Source organism: Barbus barbus, assembly GCF_936440315.1.
Source record: "Barbus barbus genome assembly, chromosome: 12".
In the NCBI taxonomy this organism is placed as follows: domain Eukaryota; kingdom Metazoa; phylum Chordata; class Actinopteri; order Cypriniformes; family Cyprinidae; genus Barbus; species Barbus barbus.
In genome coordinates this window covers 6,051,880-6,074,094 of record NC_136740.1, presented here as the reverse complement: position 1 = coordinate 6,074,094, position 22,215 = coordinate 6,051,880, and the positions used below count along the sequence as shown (strand labels likewise).

Here is a 22,215-nt window from a genome sequence, read left to right as displayed (position 1 = left end):
ACACCGCCTCTCATCTACTTTTGAGTGTTTGTTCAGGATTTCCCTTCACACACACACACACACACACACATGTTGGTTTCTGTGGTTTATGGGGACTCTCCATAGGCGTAATGGTTTTTATTTTGAACAAACTGTGTGTGCTTTTGCCCTACACCAACCCTACACCTAAACTTAGCCCTCACAGGAGACTTTGTGCATTTTTAGATTTTCAAAAAAACACCATTTAGTATGTTTTTTAAGCCTTTTGAATTACGGGGACATAGGCAGTGTCCTCATAAACCACCTTCATATTGTAATACCTCTGTCATACCCATGTCATTATACAAATTTGTGTACTCATAAACCACACACACACACACACACACACACCATGTGGCGCGTCCTGCTGTAGTCTTTACTGTAGCAGCTGTGATGGGCGGAGTCACTCTTCTGTGGTAAATCTGATTGGTCAAGCGGCTGTCAGTCAGAGAAATACACGATTGCTATTGGTTGAAAGTCTGATTAGGGTCAGTATCTCATGAAGGATGTGGAGTTTCCTGTGAAAGAAAAAAAAAACCTTGTGTGTCTTATTAAACACACAGCTCACGTGAGATTGAAAGGAGCTTTAATGCACATGTATATTTCCCATATTACTTCACGCACTGGATGCTTACTTTCTGAACATCTGGATTTGATATAGTCCGACTGCTGTTGGTAAAGTTTTCATTTTCTCGCGATGTCCCGTGTCTCGGACCCGTTACCGAAAGCACGCCAGGAAAAAATGAAAGACATTAATGTAAAGGTGAGTTATAAATGAATTATAATGCATCTTATGTCTGAATTACATTGCTCTTTTTGTTTTTATTTGAGGAATGCATAAGCATTGTTGATAAAACACGTATATATCGTCAACATAGTGGCATTATATATATTGTTGAATAGCTGGTGTGTGGTGAAGGTCTTCCTGCTGTCTGATGGAGGCTTTCTCATTTGATCAAATGAACAAAAGAAGTTACAATAAGGTTTATGTTCTTATCATCTCTCTATCTGTGTTTTTCGTTCATGTGTGTGTATTCGTAAGATATTGAAAGGATTAGTCCATTGTGCGGCAGTATGAACACGTTGTCTAGGGCAGGAGGAGGGACATACAAAGACTGCAGAGCATTCATTACACACGCTTTCTGCTGTAACCGTACGTGCTTCACAAAACACACAACTGCTACAACTTAACGTGTTTGACTGCAGCACGATTATGCTTTTTACCGTATCTGCCTTTATCTCCCGAAGGACTCTTTGTTCTTATATGTGCTGTGGAAGGTCTTTACGCCATAAATGTGCTTGTGAACCAGCTTATATGAACAAATATCCAGTTCTGTTTCCCCCTGTTTTAGTATTTTTTAAACGAGTGTCTGTTAAGAAAGTGGCGCAATTACTTCCCCATTTCTGTAGCCTGTACATGATTAATTGTCATGTTGCCATATCGCTATATTTATATTTTGGTGTATGAAGTTAAAGAGAAATCACCTCTTAAAATATTAGTAAATTGTATGCTTTTTTTTTTTTATCATGTCTTGACCTCAAAATGCTTTTACCACAGTACATGATTTGTAAACTAATACATTTTGATGTTTCTATCACATAACCAGCTCCATACAGTATATGGCTTTCCTGATCTAGTGTATGTCCTTGGCAGCTCAACTGCAGGTGCAGGGTTGCACTTGTGATTTGTGTTCTGTGACACATGAGTCGGTATAAAAGAGCTCAAAGACAAACTAAAATGACATGGTTTACATAGCGAATGTGTTTTTATCTTTAAGTTTGTGTTTGTTAACTCTGTTGGTTGGGTTTAGAGTATAGGTGATGCATTATTTTCAAATGCAATAAAGCTTTTCACCAGATTTTATTTGGGAGCTGCCTCCATATGTGCAGCAGCCAGTGTAATAAAATGTTGCCAGAATTACGTTTATCAGTTTTGGTTAAAACTGAATGCGCTTTTAGCATCTCTCACTTTGAAAGCAAACAGTGCAAGAAGCAACACAATATCCTTTTGTAGAAATGTCACCGCAAGCATGCATTTTCAATTAACCTGGATTGAAAAGAAATCAGATGTTGTGCTTGCATCTGACACAGATTGGATATTGTTGCACATGTGCAAAATGCATAAAAGATCACCTCTTTTCACATCTGATCTGAGCCACTTCCAAATGCATTTTAAAACCAGATACATATCTGATATGTGGCCAACTGAAAAACCATCACTGCCAGCGTGTATGTATTTGTATGTTCATGAGTTCACCCTTTAATGTAAACATTGACATGTTCTGAAATTTGCATTAGAAGTGACAATTCTCTGTGCTTCCGTATCACTTTTCATGCAAATGTATTTATGAAGCAAACGTGCCTGTAAGTACTCACACAAAAACTCAAAGCATCTCTTGTTGAGGTGGGTAATTTGAACTCCTATTCGAATGTGTTGACTTGGTCCCACCACTCCTACCTTCTAGGTCTTAAAATAGTTCTCATCTAACCAATGAATTGAGCTTCAGTTGGCCATATTTGATGTGCTCCATGTATGTGCATTGATAAGTCAAGTCAAGTCAATATTATTTATATAGCGCTTTTGCAAATTGTGTCAAAGCAGCTTTACATCGGCTTGATATAAAGCTGGGTGGCTTTATATCAGCTTTACAGTATTTAGACGGGGAAATAGTTTGTCGAAATAGTGTCATTCTCCTCTGGCAAGACAAAATCAGCAGTTTAAATCTAGGCTAAAGCAGAATCAGATTGTGCAAAGGACTCATCTGGTTGCTGTGGTCTTGTCCCGATGGCCGTCTTGGAGACAGGGCCTTCACTGGGGATCAGTCTCTGGGGCTCATCTAGGTGTCCTGGATGTAGAGGTCATCTCTAGGTGCTGATCCACCATCTGATCTGGATACAGTCTGGATCTGGGTGGCTACGGTGACCTCGGAATAAGAAAGAAACAGACTAATATTAGCATAGATGCCATTCTTCTAACAATGTAACAAGTACATCAGGTGTTTTGGGAAGTGTTGCCGGTTCCGGTTGACCTATTTAATGCAGCCTAACAATCCTTTAACGGATTTGAATTATAGAAATGTGATAGTGTATTATGTGTAAACCAGGTTAAAGAGATGGGTCTTTAATCTAGATTTAAACTGACAGAGTGTGTCTGCTTCCCGAACAGTGTTAGGTAGATTGTTCCAGAGTTTGGGCGCTAAATAGGAAAACGATCTCCCGCCTGCAGTTCATTTTGATATTCTAGTTATTATCAAATGGCCAGAGTTTTGAGATCGCAGCAGACGTGAAGGACTATAATGCGATAAGAGCTCACTCAGATACTGAGGTGCCAAAGCATTCAGGGCTTTATAGGTAATTAGCAAGATCTTAAAATATAATACGATGTTTAATAGGGAGCCAATGCAGTGTTGACAGAACCCGGGCTAATGTGGTCATACTTCCTGGTTCTAGTAAGAACTCTAGCTGCTGCATTTTGAACCAGCTGGAGTTTGTTTATTAAATGTGCAGAGCAACCACCCAATAAAGCATTACAATAATCTTGCCTCGAGGTCATGAACGCATGAATTAATATTTCTGCATTTGACATTGAAGAGCATAGGTCGTAATTTAGATATATTTTTAAGATGGAAAAGTGATTGTGCCTTTTTAGAAGACTGGAAATAAACCGCTCGATTCATATGGATTAGTTTTATGATCTATTTATGAATGTTTTGAAGTGTCATAGTTTGTTGGAATGGGCTTTCAGTGGAGGGAGAGGTATCTCTCAGGTTTAATTAAAATATTCCCTTCATTTTAGTTTTGAAAATAAATCAAAGTCTTATAGGTTTGGAATGACATGGGTGTCACGAGTCTGTTCTGTTTTGGTTTAGTTTTGTCTCTATCAGCCCTCCTAGTTTTGCCAATGATTATCAGTTAATTAGTCCCGCACCTGTTTCTGTTCCCCTTTATAACCGGAGTTCTCCCTTGTTCCCATGTCCGATATTGTTGTATGTTACTCATTACGGTTTCTACAAGTAAAGTTCATTGTTATATCTGCCTGCCTGCCTTGCCTTCGGAGGAGCACACGTAACAATGGGGTGAGCAAGTGATGACAGAATTTTTATTTTTGAGTGAACTAACCATTTAAGATTATCTATTTATATTCTCTATAAATGACAAATTTCAAATTAAGACGATAGAAATTTAGATTCTCTCTACCCCAATATGGATCAACAATTTTGATGACATCAATCAGCATTTTAGTTTTAAATCAGATTTTCTTTCTAATCAAATGCTCTCTATAACTAGGCTTTTCAAATCATTTATTTGCCACAGACCCCCAAATATGATCATCCTTATGTGACCCCCATCCTAAAATTGAAAAGACCTGCTTTTCTTGTTGTCTCAGTGACTATAGTTGTTAACAGCAGATGTCATCACTAATTGTCAATAATCATCTGTAGAGTAAAACTTTTAATTTGATTAATTAACTACAACAAGTTTTACTTTTACTCTCTGCAGAATGAATCCATATGTACACTGCAGAGAGTGCATTAAACGTTTATGATTTTGCTGTTATCATAACTGCAGTAAATCAGCTGATGATAATCCGATAATAGAGAAAGGTGTTATAACTGGACTTTATCCAGATGCATGGCGTAGTAAAGCACATTTTAGACTTTTTTAGGTGTCTGTATTTGTGTAGTGCTGCATAAACTTAAAGTGAAAATCAGCTTATATGTATATTTATATTATGGGGCTGTTGAATTCTTGAATCTGATTGGTTGACAAAGGTTCTAAGGCTTAAAATGATTTGTCTGGAAAAGCATGGCTGAAGTAGTTCCAGGCAGGTCTTGACAACATTACAGTTCCATTCCATATCACTTTGCCAAATTATTTCAATTATTTAAAAGATCCTTAACCTACAAAAGTACAAGAACCAAAACCCACAAAGACACTGAGCAAGTAAAAATTATAACATATAATAGGATAAAAAAAAGGAAAAAAAAATAAATAAATAAAGAAATAAAAATGTGTTGTAGATTTACATTCCTTCACCAAACTATTTTCAGAAAACGATGGTATGGAATCGGTTTTGCTTAAAGAGGTGGCGACATGTCTCACCCGCAAATGCTTTCTATGCCTTCTTTCCATGTTTGTTTTTGTTATTGCTATTGTCTGTGTTTCATTTCCTGAGGGCATGGGGCATATGTTCTCCACTGAGGAATTAGAGACAGGGCCCAAGGCTCAGAACAAGATCAAGAACAGGCCACACTTTATTTCTAGAGCATTTAACACACATTTGTGCTCAGTGTATCATGAACTGAGCCGACACACTAACCCAGTTAATTATCTAACATTCAATTAAAGTGATCTGAATTGGATATAAAAATAACTAAATCCTGATACAATGTGACTGTGTCATTGAGCAGTAATAAGGGCACTTATGTCGATCTCTTGAGTTGATCCGAGTTGATATTAATTTATAGCAAATTTCAACTTTTTTCTGTTTGTCATATAATTGCCATGGATTTCAGGCAAGGAAGTTGTCGAGGATCTAATCACAGCATTATATTTATTAAATGAAATGGATAAAGTCACTAGAGGTAAACAAAACATAGCAGTTTAACAAAAGCTCATTATAACAAAGACTGACAAAGAATAAAAAAAAGTGTCATTCATTATTTTGGGTTTCAAATCACTCCACAATTTAGACTTTTTAAATAGAATTTTCACAGAGGAAGGTGAGAAACAAAACATTAACAGGTATAATACACAGAAAGAGAGAGAATGCAAGCTAAATGTCCACGAGTAATTTCATAATAAAAATCCATAAAACAGATACCATGTGACAGTATTGTCAACAATGAAACTTTATTATCGTGAAATCCTTTTGCCATGCAAAATTAATATAAGCAACCCTATTAAGCCCAAATCCATGTTTGTTTTTTTCACATATGCTACATTTACACTGAGCTTTGTTTCTGGAAAATTGACATAAAGTTGGCAGAGATTCTTTAGTGTGAATGCAAACTGGTGCCACCGCGTGCAACAGCACAAGCGTGAGGTATATGCTGACACAGATGGAGCTCACTAGGTGGTACTGTGCATATGTCGAACTTGTACATCGGCGCTCATCTAGCGGTTGAGTATACTTCACAAGCTGTGTGTGGACACGAACAAATAATATATAGTATACGCGAGACTTTATCTGACACAATCAGTTCAGTTCTTGGAGCTCTCTGCTATTGAGCTTATGATCTGAATCAAATTCGTTAAGTAAGGATGACTTACAAAATGTGCAGAGCAGTGGGTCCCCAGGACTTGAGAACCACTCACATAGTGTTCTATTGGAAGGTTTAGAACGCTGAGAAAATTCTTCAAAATATCTCTTTTTGAGTTTGCAAAGGGTGAATAAATGATGACTTCTAAAAAAATATATATATAACTTTAAAATCATATATCTGGGAAATTCGCTTTCAGCAATTCAGAGTTTTAGGTGAATTGTTGGTTTGCTTTCTGGTTTGGTTTGTTGTTCAGTGCATTATCCAGTGCTGGAGTCTCTTGGCTCTTTGTTGCTGAACTGAAGGTTCTTGTCTCCCTGTCTGTGTGTCAGGTATTATCTTTCATTCATCTCACTGGCTGTCTTTGTTCCTTTCAGTCTGTCTGTCCCTTTGTTTCTCAGTCTGAATTGTGAAGTAACCCCCACATCTATCTTTTCTACTCCCTGTCCTCTATAAAACATGATTTCACATGCTGATATGTGTTTACTTACTGCCTTTAAAGCTTATTACAGTGAGAAGGACAGTCGAATGACAACAGTGCAATCTACTTCGTAATATGGAAAAAACACATTTTATTAGTTAATGGAGATAAGTCTCACAGTCTCCTGTAGCGTTGCTTGAGGTGCCCACTTTTATGTTAAAAATACGGTAAAAATAAGATTGGGCTTTAGTGGGTCTTTAAAATCCAAAGTATAGTTGGCATACAGTGCTGGCCAAAATGATTAGAACACTAGTATTTTCACCAGCTAAAAATGGTTTTAAGTCAGTTATTTCTATCTTTTGCTGCTGTGTGCTAATTGGAAATGTCAGTTTACATTGTAATAATCCAGTGAGATTTTTGTCTGACAACAACCAGTGCTCCACACAGAGATCTGATCATCATCCAGTCTGTCTGGAGTGACATGAAGAAACTGAGACAGACTAAATCCAGAAGAACTGTGGCAACGTCTCCAAGATGCTTCAAGAGACCTACCAGCAAAGCCTCCTGAAAAATTATGCGCAAGGGCACCAAGGGCAAAAGCTCTATTTATGACATTATTTTTGACAGCATCCTCATTTTACAGCATTTTTACACGAATTCCTAAAACTTTGAACAGTACTGTAGCTTTGCAAGTAGGTTTCTTGAAGCATCTTGGAGACGTTGCCACAGTTCTTCTGGATCTCAGTTTGTTCTGTTACTTCATGTCACTCCATAATCAGATCAGATCTCTGTGTGGAGCACAAAAAAATCTCACTGGATTATTACAGTTAATGGCAAAATTGTATTGTCTATTGACACACTACAGCAAAATATAGAAATAACAGATTTTAAACCATTTTTATCTGGTGAAAATACTGTGTTCTAATCAAATTTGGCTGTAAATGATGTCATCAGCATGTACACGCTGTGCCCAATTTTTCCAAATGCGCATACTCCGTATGATCAGTTTGGACATGAACCTTGAATATTTTTTGCTGATCAACTAAGGAAGCATTATAGCATATCATACAAAGTGTTCATTATTTTGAGGTAATCAGGTTTTAAAACAGATACATTAAACAAATGACACGCTTCCTATTGAAAATAAAAGTCACAATATCTTTTTAACATCCTCTTAGATCAACATCATAAGATATTCAAACAAACTCAATTGAATGTTCACATGTAATAAGTGGTTTGACTGTACATTATCACTTAATGTTGTTGTTTTTTAACTTGTTCGTTCATCTTGGCCCATAGACAAATAATTTTTAGTGGAAGCTTTGAGTTGTGAGCTTATAAAATATTTCTACTCACATATTTTGTCCATTTATTTATAGTAAATACTATTTAATATTACATAGTAGCCATGTAATAAACAGGATAATGTACAATAACACTTATCATAGAATAATCCTCTTCAGGGTGATACAAGACAACTAGCAATAGTTGATAACAACTAGCTGGATTACATTTTCTCTGCATTTTGATGTGCAGAGTGTCTGTAAATACAGTGAGAGTTCACTGATGTCACACTGGTCACACACAACGTGACTTTCATTATGTAGTGAATTGTGTTATGCTATGAGACTATTCTTGCACAACTCATCTTTTTCTTAACTCTTCTGTGTGCAGAACAAAGAGAAAGAGCGGAAGGCACGGGAGAAAGAGACAAAGGAGCGCGAGTCACGTTACAGCAATGGTCACCTGTTTACTTCCCTCAGTGTTTCTGCCACCACACTCTGCTCGGCATGCAACAAGAGCATCACTGCAAAAGAAGCCCTCAGCTGCCCCAGTGAGTAACTTGCATTGTAAAACATGATGTTTAATAAGCCTACATCAAACTCCGTTATACTATTGAACACAACTCCTTGGGAGGAGAAACAACTGGTAGATTATCCTGAAACAGACAAGCGTAGTTCAGAGGATGTTGCAAGTTAAGAAAGTGGAGCTACAAGCTAAAGAGCACAAACAAGTTTAAGGGAGAGAGAGGAATGGGTAAGAGACACGAATTAAAACTGACAAAACTTCAGATCAAACTTGCCACATGAAAGAAATCAAATTGAAGATCCTGAAAAAATGCAGCAGACATTTCTGATTTTGAGTCATAACCAGGGCCCTGTGAGAAATTGAGGTCTGCGTGGCCCTCTGGAAGGGCTATAGTAATGAATACAACTTTCACATGAATCAAATAGACAGATAAACCAAAGGTTAACCTTATCATTCAACTGAACAATGCACATACATTTCAGATATAGCCAGAAAAAAGTAGAATTGTAGCGTATTTTCTTCAATTTCTCAGGTAATATTTGTGCTTTGACCCATTTCAGGAGGTGGCCAAAATTCAAATGAAAAATACACGGAGTAAAGCTCTCTAGGAATTTGACGTGCTCACTGTTTGCAAATATTTAACCAATGAAAAGTATTAAAGAGCTTGTAACTAACCTAACTCAAACACACACATTTTGGACCATCTCTGCAGTGCAATGGTAGAAAAATAAGTAGTTTTATTTATATAGCGCCTTTCCATTGCTCAAGGTCACTTTACATAGTGCTATACAAAACATTTGCACACCCAAATAGACAATACAAACACATACGGCCAAATATAGCCACATTATCCAAAATGCAAATTAAAGAGATGTTTTTAGCTGAGTCTTGAAGGTAGACAAAGAAGATAAATTACGAAGTGTTTAAGGCGTTTATTATGAAGGCCAATTCACACCGTACAGACAAACGCCAACAAACTAGTCTGTTGGATCAGTGTGGTACCCCTGTTGGCGTTGGTTGGAGTTTGTTTTCACCCGACTGAACATGCTTATAGATATAGGATCATCCATTTTCTCCCCAGTCAGTGAGAGTTGGTCGGTGTCTGTTGGTGCAGTGTGAACATGACAGTTATTTTCCATAAGACTCTAAATCCAGCGGCCAACTTGAGTCGACTTGTTTGTTGGAGTTTGTCTGTGCGGTGTGAACTGGCCTTAAGGGGTAGCGAATTCCATAGTTTAGGAGCATTAACACTGAATGACCTACCACCCCAGTGGACAGCCGATAACGAGGAATGGACAAAAGACCAAGCTCAGATGATCTGAGGGAGCGGGGTGGAGAGTAGGAGTACAGTAGGTCAGACAGATATGGAGGTGCAAGACCTTTAATTCATGGTAAATAAAGAAATGGTTGTTTGAAAATTTACAGCATATTATTTACTCAATACTATAAATATAAAGGTCAAGGGTCTATGCTTTTGAGGAACGCAGTGTCTTAGTCTAGCATTTGTCGTCAGTCATAGCAAGTACCAATTAGTCTTAAATAGACTGGGTGAAGCACTTGGTCTTTAAAACATGAGATTTTTGCCAAATGACAGAAAAACTGAGCGCCCACATAGCTCCAGTAAACTTTCTAACCTGTAAGTGGATGAAAACATAAGGCTTTTTGAGAAGGTTATAGAGGTAGACAAAGGTTTCTCTTATTTTGAACGTGTTGCCAGCAATCTGAAAAATGTATTTTTCTTTATATTTCGAACAGTCTCTTGATTACAAACAAGTTGGCCATTCTAAGAATGTATAATTGGTTCCTGAGGCTTTACCAAAATGAAAATTCATACACTGATTATTTTGGAAGATTTTAAAAACTGCATGCAACCTATTTAAATGAGCAAAACGTTTTGAATTGGTCCGCTGCTGCTGCTTTAGCTGCTGAATATGTTCTTACTCATAATTTTGCATAGAACTCTCATTCACTGGTTTTCAGAAGTGCTTTGTCTGCCTTTTTCTGCAGTCCATGTCCTCACCTGTTTGTTTTTAACTGTAAGAAATGGTTTATTAATGACATCCTCACCACAGTTGGAAGGACTTGAGTTGTTCGCTTCTCAACTGACGTGTGAAAATGTGCAGTTCATAATGAATGGATTTGTATCTTTGGCAGGTAATGCTAGCTCTCGAAGACTAGTCAAAAAATTGTGACATAGGCGTTATGATTGTATTATCAGCAAGTTTACCTGAAACAGTAAACTGTAATTTTATAGAACAGTAAAAGGGGAAAAAAGCAGTAAATTATTGATATAAGATAATTAAAGTAAAAATAAAAATTTATTAATTAAAGCAAACAGCAAAATTTGGGGTCCAAGCACATTAGGAAATGGAATAAATATTTCATTTGAATTCATTCAAATGGACAAAGCCCTGCTACATGAATCATTTCAAAAGAAAAGGAAAAGCAGTGCAGCTACAACAGCATGAAATTCTTTTGTTGTGCTTCTTGTCCCATAGCATTTCTATGTTATGTGATGAGGCAGAGAGTAGTGCTTCACTGCTGCCTGGGACCTATTCAGGGCGTATAGCATTTACAATACAAATGCGATGTGGTCACATGCGTTTGTGACTACCTCTGTATATGGTTTCAGTCATCTGAATGGTCTATTCATACCAAGATTGAAATGAATATGCGTCAGGCTAAACAAAAAGCAAATTCACCCTCATACACACAAATGCCTCTTTAGCTGCTCTACCATTCAGAGTAATCAGAATCCTTTAATAGTCTATTACTGTTCTTTTTATTTGTGCACTGAGGGCTGTTTTTAGCAATGGTTATAGAAATAGTTCACGTTAAACATAATTTGTCATTAACTCACCCTCAGGTGAGTTTTGCTGGACACAAAATAAATATTTGCTATTGTTTTTGTCGATCCATTCATAGGCAATGGAGTCCATAAGATTCAAGCTCCAAAAAGTGCATATAGTTGGCCCTGTGGCTTCCACAATGCAGGAAATGCAGAAGAACTGTGGAATCCAGTAATACTGTAAAAATGGAAATTACTGTATAATGTGGAATGTCACAGAATTTGGCTAAATTTGAATGGATAAATCTAAAGTAGGGCTGTATATTTAATCAAATTGCAATATGGACTAGTGTCTGAATACTGAACCGCAAAAAGACTGTACTCAAGCACGCATGATGCACAGAAACTCAAAGGTCTTCATTACAAAATTTGGTTTAAGAAATTATGACTTAAATATTACTGTTGTATAGTGAAATTTCATTGGGTACTATTATTATAAATGTACTAAATTTTTTTAATTCAAATTTTTAGACATCTACCTATTTGGTTGCTAAAATAAATTAAACCATTAAAAGGGTCATGAACTGAGAAACCAAAATTACCTTGATCTTTTGACATATAAGAACTCACTGTACTATAAAAACATCCTGTAAGTTTCAGAAATGAATTTTATTTAATTTTAAACGACTGCTTGTGGAATGTATGAATCTATGATGGTGGCTAAACACCACCTCTGCAGAAGAAGATCAATGCCTGCTTCTACATCACTGCCTGTTTAGCCCCGCCCACTGATTCCCACATGTAGTGTTTACGAGAGAGGCGCAGGTCTACGCAGAAACCAAACGACAGAGATGCTCCGAAGACAACAACACGCTGTGCAGTGTCTTTGCATTGCCTTCCTTCTGATCCCAATGTTAGGAAAGAGTGGATGTACTTTTATTTTTAAAGGTCAAATTCAAATTCAAATTTTATTTGTCACATACACAGTCATACACAGTACGATATGCAGTGAAATGCTTGTACGGCAGCCAGTGACCTTAAAAAATATTAATAAGAAGAAATACAAAGGAAAATAAATTTAACTAGTAAATAAACTGTACAAATAAGGGCATATATATATAAAAATTTTAAAGTGGCAATGCAAAAGTGACTTATGAAACGTTAAAGTGACTTATGAAGTGTCATGTGCAATGGTTCAGATATATAAATATGTATTGCATGAATGTGTCCATGATTGTCCAGTCAATGTCAATGTTTCAAAGATATTACTCCTGTGTGATTGAGAGACCTTATCGCCTGCGGGAAGAAGCTCCTCCTCAGTCTCTCTGTGTTGGTCTTCAGGGAGCGGAATCGCTTCCCAGACCGCAACAGAGAGAACAGTCCATTGTTGGGATGGCTGAGGTCCTTTACGATCTTCCTGGCCTTGGTCCAGCACCGCTTGCTGTAGTTTGAGTGCAGGTCAGGGAGTTCGGTGCGGATGATGCGCTCAGCTGATCGCACCACCCTCTGTAGAGCTCGTCTGTCCTGCATGGTGCTGTTTCCAAACCAGGTCGTGATGTTTCCCGTCAGGATGCTCTCTATGGTACAGGAGTAGAAATTCCTGAGCACTTTAGAGGGCAGTCTGAAGTCTCTCAAGCGTCTGAGGTGGTAGAGACGTTGCCGGGTCTTTTTCACCACGGTGTTGATGTGACAGGACCATGACAGGTCCTGCGTGATGTGAACACCGAGGTATCGGAAGCTGTCCACTCTCTCCACTGGGCTCCTGTTGATGATGGGGGTCTGGTAGTTCCTCTCCTGCTTTGTACTAAAGTCCACTATCAGCTCCTTTGTCTTGCTGACGTTCAGGAGGAGATTGTTCCTCTGGCACCAGTTCTCCAGATTTACAATCTCCTCTAGGTAGGCCGACTCATCATTGTTGGTGATCAGGCCCATCACGACAGTGTCGTCAGCAAACTTGATGATGACGGTGGAGTTGGTAGTGGCCACGCAGTCGTGGGTGTACAAAGAGTACAGCAGGGGGCTCAGAACACAACCCTGGGGGGCTCCAGTGCTGAGAGTGAGTGAGGCTGAGACATGTCCGCCCATCCTTACTGCCTGTGGTCTGCCAGTCAGATAATTGGAGATCCACTGACACATTGATGAGCTGAGTCCCAGGTGCTCCAGCTTGGTGGTGAGTGTGGAGGGAATTATGGTATTAAATGCAGAGCTGTAGTCGATGAAGAGCATTTTAACATAATTCCCTTTCCTAGTGTCCAGGTGAGTAAGTGATGTGTGGAGGAGATGTGAGATTGCATCGTCTGTGGAACGGTTCTGGCGGTATGCAAACTGTAGTGGGTCGAGTGTGACCGGTAGTGAAGAAATGATGAAGTCTCTGACCAGGCGTTCAAAGCACTTCATCACTACTGAGGTGAGGGCTACAGGGCGGTAGTCATTGAGAGAAGCAGGATGAGGTTTCTTCGGGACAGGAACAATGATGGACTCTTTGAAGCATGTGGGGATCACCGACTGAGATAAAGAGATGTTGAATATCTCTGTGAACACAGGTGCTAGCTGGTCTGCGCAGGCTCTGAGAATACGACCTGAGATGCCGTCTGGTCCTGCTGCTTTCCTGGTGTTCACTCTCTTGAAGGCTCTCCTCACGTCATGCTCGGAGATGATGAACGCGTTTCCGGTACTGGCAGAGTCTTCCTGTCTGTAGCCGTTAGCGTCGTTAGCATTAGCATTGCTAGCGGCTTTAGCTGCAGCCTCGAAGCGAGCATAGAAGGTGTTCAGCTCGTCTGCCAGAGTCGCGTCCACGTTCGTCATACCGGTTGTTGGTGTTTTATAGTCCGTAATTGTCCTTAATCCCTGCCACAGGCTCCTAGAGTCACTCTGTTGGAGCTGTGACTCTAGTTTTCTCCCGTAGCGCTGCTTCGCCTCTTTCACCGCCTTCCGGACGTTGTATGATGCAGCCTTGTATGGTTCCATGTCCCCCGACGCAAGTCCCGTGTTGTAGGCAGCGGTGCGAGATCTCAGAGCGTCGCGGATGGTTTTATCCACCCACGGCTTCTGGTTGGGAAACGTTCTAATAGTCTTTTTTTCCACGGTATCATCCGCTAGTTTCCCGATGAATCCCACAACCGCTTCCGTAAACACGCTGACGTCATCATCGGAGCTGTTTCGGAACATGTCCCAGTCTGCGTCATCAAGTGCGTCCTGTAACGCGGCCACCGATTGGTCCGTCCAGCGCGCGACCTCCCTCTGAACCGGGACTCCCTGTTTCAGCCTTTGTTTGTATTTTGGCATGAGGAAGATGGCGGCGTGGTCGGATTTGCCAAACGGAGGGTGAGATTGTGCCTTATAGCCGTCCTTGACTGTAGTGTAACAGTGGTCCAGTGTCCTTTCACCCCTGGTGGGGCAGGAGATATGTTGATGAAAGTTTGGCGCTGCGCGTTTGAGGTTGGCCCTGTTAAAGTCCCCCGCCACAATAAGCGCAGCGTCCCGGTGTTGTGTTTGATGCTGTGTGAGTGCCTCATGCAGCTCGCATAAGGCAGTGTCCGTGTCCGCTTGTGGTGGAATATAAACGGCGCTGATTATGACCGATGTAAACTCCCGAGGTAGATAAAAAGGACGACACATGACGGACAGTAGTTCCAGATTTGGTGTGCAGGAGCGTGTGAGAGGAACAACGCTCGCGCTGTTGCACCATCTGCTGTTCACCATTAAACACACGCCGCCTCCCCTTGACTTCCCCGAGTCTCGCGTCCTGTCCATGCTGTGAACCGAGAAGGACTCGGTCGGCTGGATGGCGTGGTCCGGCACCGCTGGGTTCAGCCATGTCTCGGTGAAGCAGAGGAGATTGCAGTCCCGAATGTCTCTCTGAAACTTTATCCTGGCCCTGAGGTCATCGAGCTTGTTCTCCAGTGACTGGACGTTGGCGAGAAGGATGCTAGGCAGAGGCGTGCGGTGTGCACGGGCTCTCAGCCTGTTCCTGACGCCGGCTCGTTTCCCTCGAGGCCGCCGCTTCGCGTCGCGTCCATTGTTCTCCCTCAGGATCTCACTCGGCCAGCTCGGATCCGGAGTTAAAAACGTCGAATTGTGAGTACATTGTACACCAATAGAAACAAGAGTGTCTCTGTCATACCTAATGTACGCAATGGTGATAATTTTGCCGATTTTAAAACACTGAAAACTAACTTAAAAGACAAAAACAAAGAAAAGGTGGTCGGAGCAGTCGTGACGGCAGCCGACCTCACCGGCGCCATCTTCTTTAGGTGCCACCTTTAGAACCTTTTTTTAGAACCTTTTTTTCACCTTTTTTTAGGTGCCATAGAATGCATTGATACAGTATTTTAAATTGTTCTCTGATATCTACACAGAAGGTATGTGGCTTAGGTAAGGGCAAAAAATCTCCAGAAACGATTTTACATGTCCATTTACAACCCTAGGATTTCTCCCTAGAATGAAACGGTCTGTTATTGGCTTATTTGGCAGGGTCATGAATAATAATGAGCTCTGCTCTGATTGGCTGTTTCACAGTACAGATCATCAGCAAGAAGGAAGCACAGGGAGGAAAATATATATTTAAATACTTTCTCTCGCAGTTATATCGTCGGGTAATTATACTGTATATAAAACGCGGGCATCAGGGAGCCGTTATTAATATGCGAGGCATTGAAACTGCTTTTTAACGATCCATCGATCGCGTTATAGTTCACTTTCAAGAGACGCGATCACACAAACTATGTTTACATTATGGAGCAACAGTACTTACCACACATTTCACAAGATCAGATGCTTGTCAGTGGTGCTCAGGATCTGTAAGTCATTCGCCATCATCCTCATCTCTCCTTACTGAGAGTGAAATCGTATGTACTGTACCAGGCTACCGCTAGCAAGGAGCTAACCATGTCCCTTTAGTGGCTCGCGTTATTTGCTTTCTGTGCCTTTCTGAATACAGACACCAACCCATCCCTGCACTTCACACCCCCTGCACGGCCTGGAACATAACAGTTATTTTGTTATTTTCGCTGTTGTCCGCGCTTGTTTATTTACAATACCTGCAGAGCTTCTGATGGTTCGGCCGTCTTAGAACAAGGGCGGGTTTATGCAAATGTTGGGGGCGTAGTGATCCTGACTGTTGCGTCACAGTCGGTGTTATGTTCTGATTCGCCTGTTTTTCAGTGGTCTTTTTTAATCACGAGATTTACATATGAAGGAGGAAACTATGGTGTTTGAGGCTCACTGTATGTCATTTCCATGTACAGAACTGTTATTATTTAAATATGCCAGGGTAAAGACAGTTTTTCATTCTATGGCACCTTTAATGAAGTTCCAGATGGCATCAGTAAGAACTCAGTCCTTTGTTCACTTAATTTTACAGTGGATTCGTTTACACACAATGCACAATTCTACATGGTATTTGCAGAAAGATTGAAACTAAAAGACGATGCTGTACCGACTATACTGGATCTGACAATAATATCGCACTACACAAGTGTGAGTTACTATTTTTATTATGTGGTAACTATTGCTTTGTCTGTTAAACAGATTGTTTAATATGAGTATTTATGCATTTTTAAATTAAATCACAGCAGTGTCCATCTGTGAAGGACGTAGACTGTTAAACATACACAATTGTTAGCCAGTCATCATAGCAGTGGGCATTTACTTCCGAGTCGACAATCCAGGGTCAAAACTGGACAGAAAATAGCCTATTACTTCTAATTTATGATGCTTTTTGATGTAAAAAATCTTGATAACATTATTAGTGGACCTCGGAGAACAGTACAAAATAAAAAAAAACAGGGGCAGTTCATGATCTCTTTAAAACAGAACCCAGACAAAATGAAATGGAAAACATGGAATTTGGGATTTTATAGAATATGGGGATTATATTTGGATTTTTATAGGTATTTTATACATCATCACACTGTAACAGTTATGCTCTTTCTTGTTTTCATCCTCATTGTGTTTAGTACCTGTTTTACCTGCCTTGATTTCACGTTGTTGGTATGAGATTTTCACGGTATGATAATCGTCTCAGAAAATATCACGGTTTCACGGTATATATTAAACAATAATTCTTATAAGTAACTGACTCTTAAAAGAATAAGAAGTTATTTGAGTGAACAAATCCTTTATTGCCACAAACTTGAAATCATTTTAATGAAAGTAAGCCTCCCTTCTGAGGAAAAAAAACTAAATAAAGCCATAAGCCTTATGTATATCTATATCACACTTTAACATTTTAATTAATGTTTTAAAATGTTATCAAATGAAAATTGAACAACACTTATTTTTGGCAAGGTGCTGCACAACAGAGGTATTCTAAGTTAAAACATGGACAAACATGATATTCCTTAAAAATAATGTTTAAATAAATGAATTATTATAAAGAATATTATTATTGTTGTCATAACACATTTTATTTCTGTCAGGACTTCAAGTTAAATTGAACTTATTTTGACGGGTTGTAGCAGACCTTTGAGTTTAGTGTATTTGACAATGGTTTTTCTCAAATAAAACTGGTTTTCTCTCAGAGCAGCTCTGCTGATGTTCATGTTTATGTAGACGCTGAAAACACCATTAGTGTTTTATCTACTTCAGTATGTAGTAGATAAAACGGCGCCACTCATATCTACTTTTGATTTATCCATCCATCAGATTGCGCGTTTTAAGTGACAACCTCGTTAACGTTATACTGTAGATCCCATGTTCACGACTGCACCGGGATTCCCTCTGCATCATAGAAATTATACGACCTTATAACTTGTTATAAATGCGACATACGCACTCCATCTGCACGGAGGGATGATGTCCGCGAATATGAGCGAACATGTTGGATGTATTGCCTGCTTTTGCAGCCACTTTGCGTCCACATTTTTTGCAAATTGGATTCGTTCTCAAGGACAACCCCACGTTCGTGGTTATTTTTTATTAATATCCAAAGTATTCCCATACTGCAAATTAAAAAAAAAAATTGGCGGGGGGTGGAGATTAGATACAGTCTCTGTAATTTCAGCAGAGTGAAGCAGCCGAAATAAATTGCATATGCGTGGGTGAGATTATTATACATGTGTTTTTTTTAAAAACCGTAGATATGCAAATGTTTACGGTATGATAACCGTGTACGTTCAAACCGCGATAGACCGTCATATATATTCAGGTATATCGTTACAACCCTATTTGTAACACCAATCATCCTTGTTTTCGCTCAGTATGTATCTGCCTGTGTTTCAGTTTTGGATTTCCAGTTCTCATTAACGTTTGCGTTTAGTTTGGTGATGTTATCCTTCTTTTAATAAAGTCTGTTGCCATTATTCTTCCTCTTTGTGTCCTGCATGTGCCACGCTGAGCCTAAGTGTGACAGAAGAACCAACCAAAATGGATACTGCAGCACAATTCACTGCTATGGCCCAGAAAAGCTTGATTTTTTTGTTTGTTTGTACTATTCGCTGCAGTTCTGTCATTTCACCATCTGCAAAACATTAGATGATAAGATGCTCAAATCTTTGTACTGGATTGGGGACAACTATCAGCATCCAGTAGACCTCCCGGACACCAAAGGACTTTGCTGGAGGGAGGTCGTCATCAGGTGTCTGGAGAGTGTCTACCCCTGATCCATACCACAACCAGACGCAGAGCCCAGCCCACCATCACCCAGTGCCATACAGATTTCACCAGAGCCCCTCACAGACAGAGTTTCCGCCTGCTGTGAGTGAGCAGCCTGTGATGACCGCGCCAACCATTACCCCGGAGCCGATGCCACAATGCGAGTCTGACTAGGGATGTGAGCCAGCAACCACCATGTCAGACGTTTTGGTGGATTTGGATATGGAGGACTGGTTAATTGAATGGGAAGCAGAGGTAGTTCTTTCCACCCTACCCACCCACGAACCTTCTCTGCCTCTGGTTCCTTCTTGCACGGTCTTTGTCGTTGTCACTGGTCCTGCCTGGCTCAAGTTCTTCATCACCACTGGTTCTGTCCATCACAGAGTCTTCGCCATCATCAGTCCTGTCCATCACAGAGTCAAGTCAAGTCACCATTATTTATATAGCACTTTTACAATGCAGATTGTTTCAAGGCAGCTTCCTGGTCTAGGTGACGAGATCTTCAGAGGGGATCTGTCTCTGGGGCTCATGTAGTGGTCCTGGTCTCCGCTGACATTCAGGGCTGTAGAGGTTGTCTCTAGGTGCTGATCCACCATCTGGTCTGGATATGGACTGGATCCGGGTGGCTGCAGTGACCATCTGATCTGGATATAGTCTGTATCTGGTGGCTGAAGTGACCTCAGAATAAGAAAGAAACAGACTGTTATAATAATAATAATGTTAGAGTAGATGCCAGAGTTTTCGTCACCACCAGTTCTGTCTATCACTGAGTGTTCTTGGTCGCCACCTGCCCTGTCCTTCACCAAGCCTACTTCCTTACCTAGTTTTCTTTGCCTGCACACTCCACCAGACCTAGCATTTCCCTCAGCTCCACCTCCGCGGATCCACCTTGGGGCTTCCGGTCGCCAGCTCCACTCTGGAGATTCGACCCGTGGGCTCCACCTCGATCCTCGCAGTCTGTTGTTCTGCCTTGTCCCGTCGATCAGATGGCTCTGGCTTGGCTTCTCGCTCTCTCTGCATCACTTGGGACCATCGTCCTGACTGCTCCTCCAGGCTCTTTCGTCCCGCTGTCTCCACCTCATTCAGTTGTCATTCTACCATTGCCACGGATTTCCGGGCCTTTGGCTGCGCCTCGTCCCTCCACCACTTTGGCTCTGTTGGGCTCCTCCTTTTCTCTGGCTTCGCCTCTGTCCTCATTCACACCGTCATAGCCTCAGTCTTCCAGCATCCACCCTCGGCTGCTCATCACTGTGGCTTTACCTCGGTCTACCGCATCCTCAGCACTGCTTGGTCTCTCTGGCTCTGCGGCTCCACCTGGGTCTCCACTTCCTTTGGCTCCGTCTCCATCGCTCATCTTCTCGGTGTTGTCAAGTGCATCTCCAACATGGCTCCTCCCTCCCTCGACTCCACCGTGGGTCTCAGTCCTGGCTGTCTTCTGGGTCCCTGCCAGGATCCTCCTGCTCCTAGCTCCTTCCTGGTTCCTTGTCTGCTTCGCCCTGGTTCCTCCCTCCTGCTCTCCTGTCTGTCTCCAGCCCTTCGACAGCTTCTTGTTCTCCTACACAGCCTCCGACCTCCCTCGCTCTGTTGTACTGTTATCCTGAAGTCGTACCTTCCCAGACGAGAGGGTGTTATCTAACAGTTATGCTATTTCTTGTTTTCATTCTCATTGTGTTCAATATTTGTTTAACCTGCCTTGATTTTTTTTCATTCCATTCATCAGTTACTATGATTACTCCTTAGTTCCCTTGTTTGTAACACCTGTTTATCCAATGATCCTTGTTTTCACTCTGCCTGTGTTTCAGTTTTGGATTGTCGCTTCTCATTAAAATTTGCATTTAGTTTAGTGTTATCCTTCTTTTAATGAAATTCTTCCTCTTCATATCCTGCATAAGCCACGCTCAGCCAAAGCGTGACACACACAAAAACCAGTGAGGTTTGATGTTCTTAACACATCACCATATTTCATTTGAGAATTGCATACATGAGTTTTATTTGATTTGTTCATTATATAACATGATCATGTTATTTCAGGAGACAACTCACTGGAGTTGAGTAAGTAATGACAATTTCTTTAAACTGGTTGATATTGGCTTAACCATGAACTAGGTTTGAAAGACACCTTGAAGGGTTGTATCTGTCCAGAGGGTTAAAGGAAAGCATCTCTTCATTAGTACAGCTCCGAGAGCAGCAGTTTTTGCCTAGAGCGGATGCATTTATTCAGATACAGGTGAATAATTATAGTCGTGAGGAGTGAAGAATTGTGGGGGTTTGAATACACTGTCACTGCTGATAACATTGTGGAGGTGAAATGGAGGAGGGGAACTGAGAGACTGACACTCACACTTATCGTGTACAATGAAGGTTTTGGATTGGTTTTATTTCCCCTGTGTCAATAATCCAGATAATTTACCACATTAATATTTGAGTGGTTTTATGCTAAATTTCATAAATGCTTGGTTGCTCTGGGTTATATTTTCTCAGTTTGCCTAAATTACATCAACCTACATTAAAAGGAAGACATAACTGTAGTTGATATGTTGTTTAATCTGATGTAAGACCTTATTGCATGAATACAGACAGATAATACATAGATTTATTCTGCATGGCCTTCTTCTGAAGTCTGTTGTTGTTGTACAGAATGGAGGTCTTTTGTTATCTTTATGTACAAAGCCCCAATCTCCCCCCCACCCCTTTTTGCCTTGTGCACAGCTGCTACCCAAAATCCTCCCCTCCTTTGTAACACCCGTAATCTGGAGTCTGAGCATCAGGGGATCGAGGCATTAGAAAGATTAACACACAGTCTGTCACACACACAACACATGCACACACTCTCACACAAACAATATCATAAATATGAATATATATATATAATAATTAAAGATTACTTTGTACATTTTACAAATACTTGTTTCATGAAACATGGGTCAATAGTCAAGGCACATTCAAATAGTGCTATACATATTTTAAAGAAACTATATTAATTAACATCATTTAGTTAAAAAACAAGTTTAATTCAACTATAAGCAGCCTTACAAAAATTAATAGTGTCATTATTCAGCTTAATTTCATTCAAATTTTGTTGTCAGTGATGTTAAATGTATAATATAACTGAATATTAATTGCCTTTTCAAATCCAGCTAAGCAAGAAAAATGTGACAGTAGCAAGAAACCATCAGTTGACAGTAATGAAGAAAAAAGAAATCAGGCTCAGTCGGGGCCAGTTCTCCCCTGGCCAGCAGCAGTAGTCATAGCAAACTAGGCACATATTGTCAGACCTCTGTGTGTGTCTTGTGTTTCCATGCCCATATTTGGATTGTTTCCTG

At 40.3% G+C, this 22,215-nt stretch overlaps 1 protein-coding gene across 2 annotated transcripts in view; it reads left to right on the top strand.

Moving 5' to 3' along the window:
* Window positions 1-499: 499 nt before the first annotated feature.
* LOC306878183 (rho guanine nucleotide exchange factor 2-like) overlaps window positions 500-22,215 on the top strand; it is a 43,817-nt gene continuing 22,101 nt past the window's right edge. Inside the window, exons 1-2 of one of the 2 annotated variants that reach the window (XM_079430368.1) lie at window positions 500-781; window positions 8,377-8,536. In XM_079430368.1, the coding sequence (XP_079286494.1) occupies window positions 716-781; window positions 8,377-8,536 (226 nt within the window). In that variant the 5' untranslated portion in view covers window positions 500-715. The remainder of the gene's footprint in view (window positions 782-8,376; window positions 8,537-22,215) is intronic. The other variant, XM_079430367.1, reaches the window with a different exon arrangement.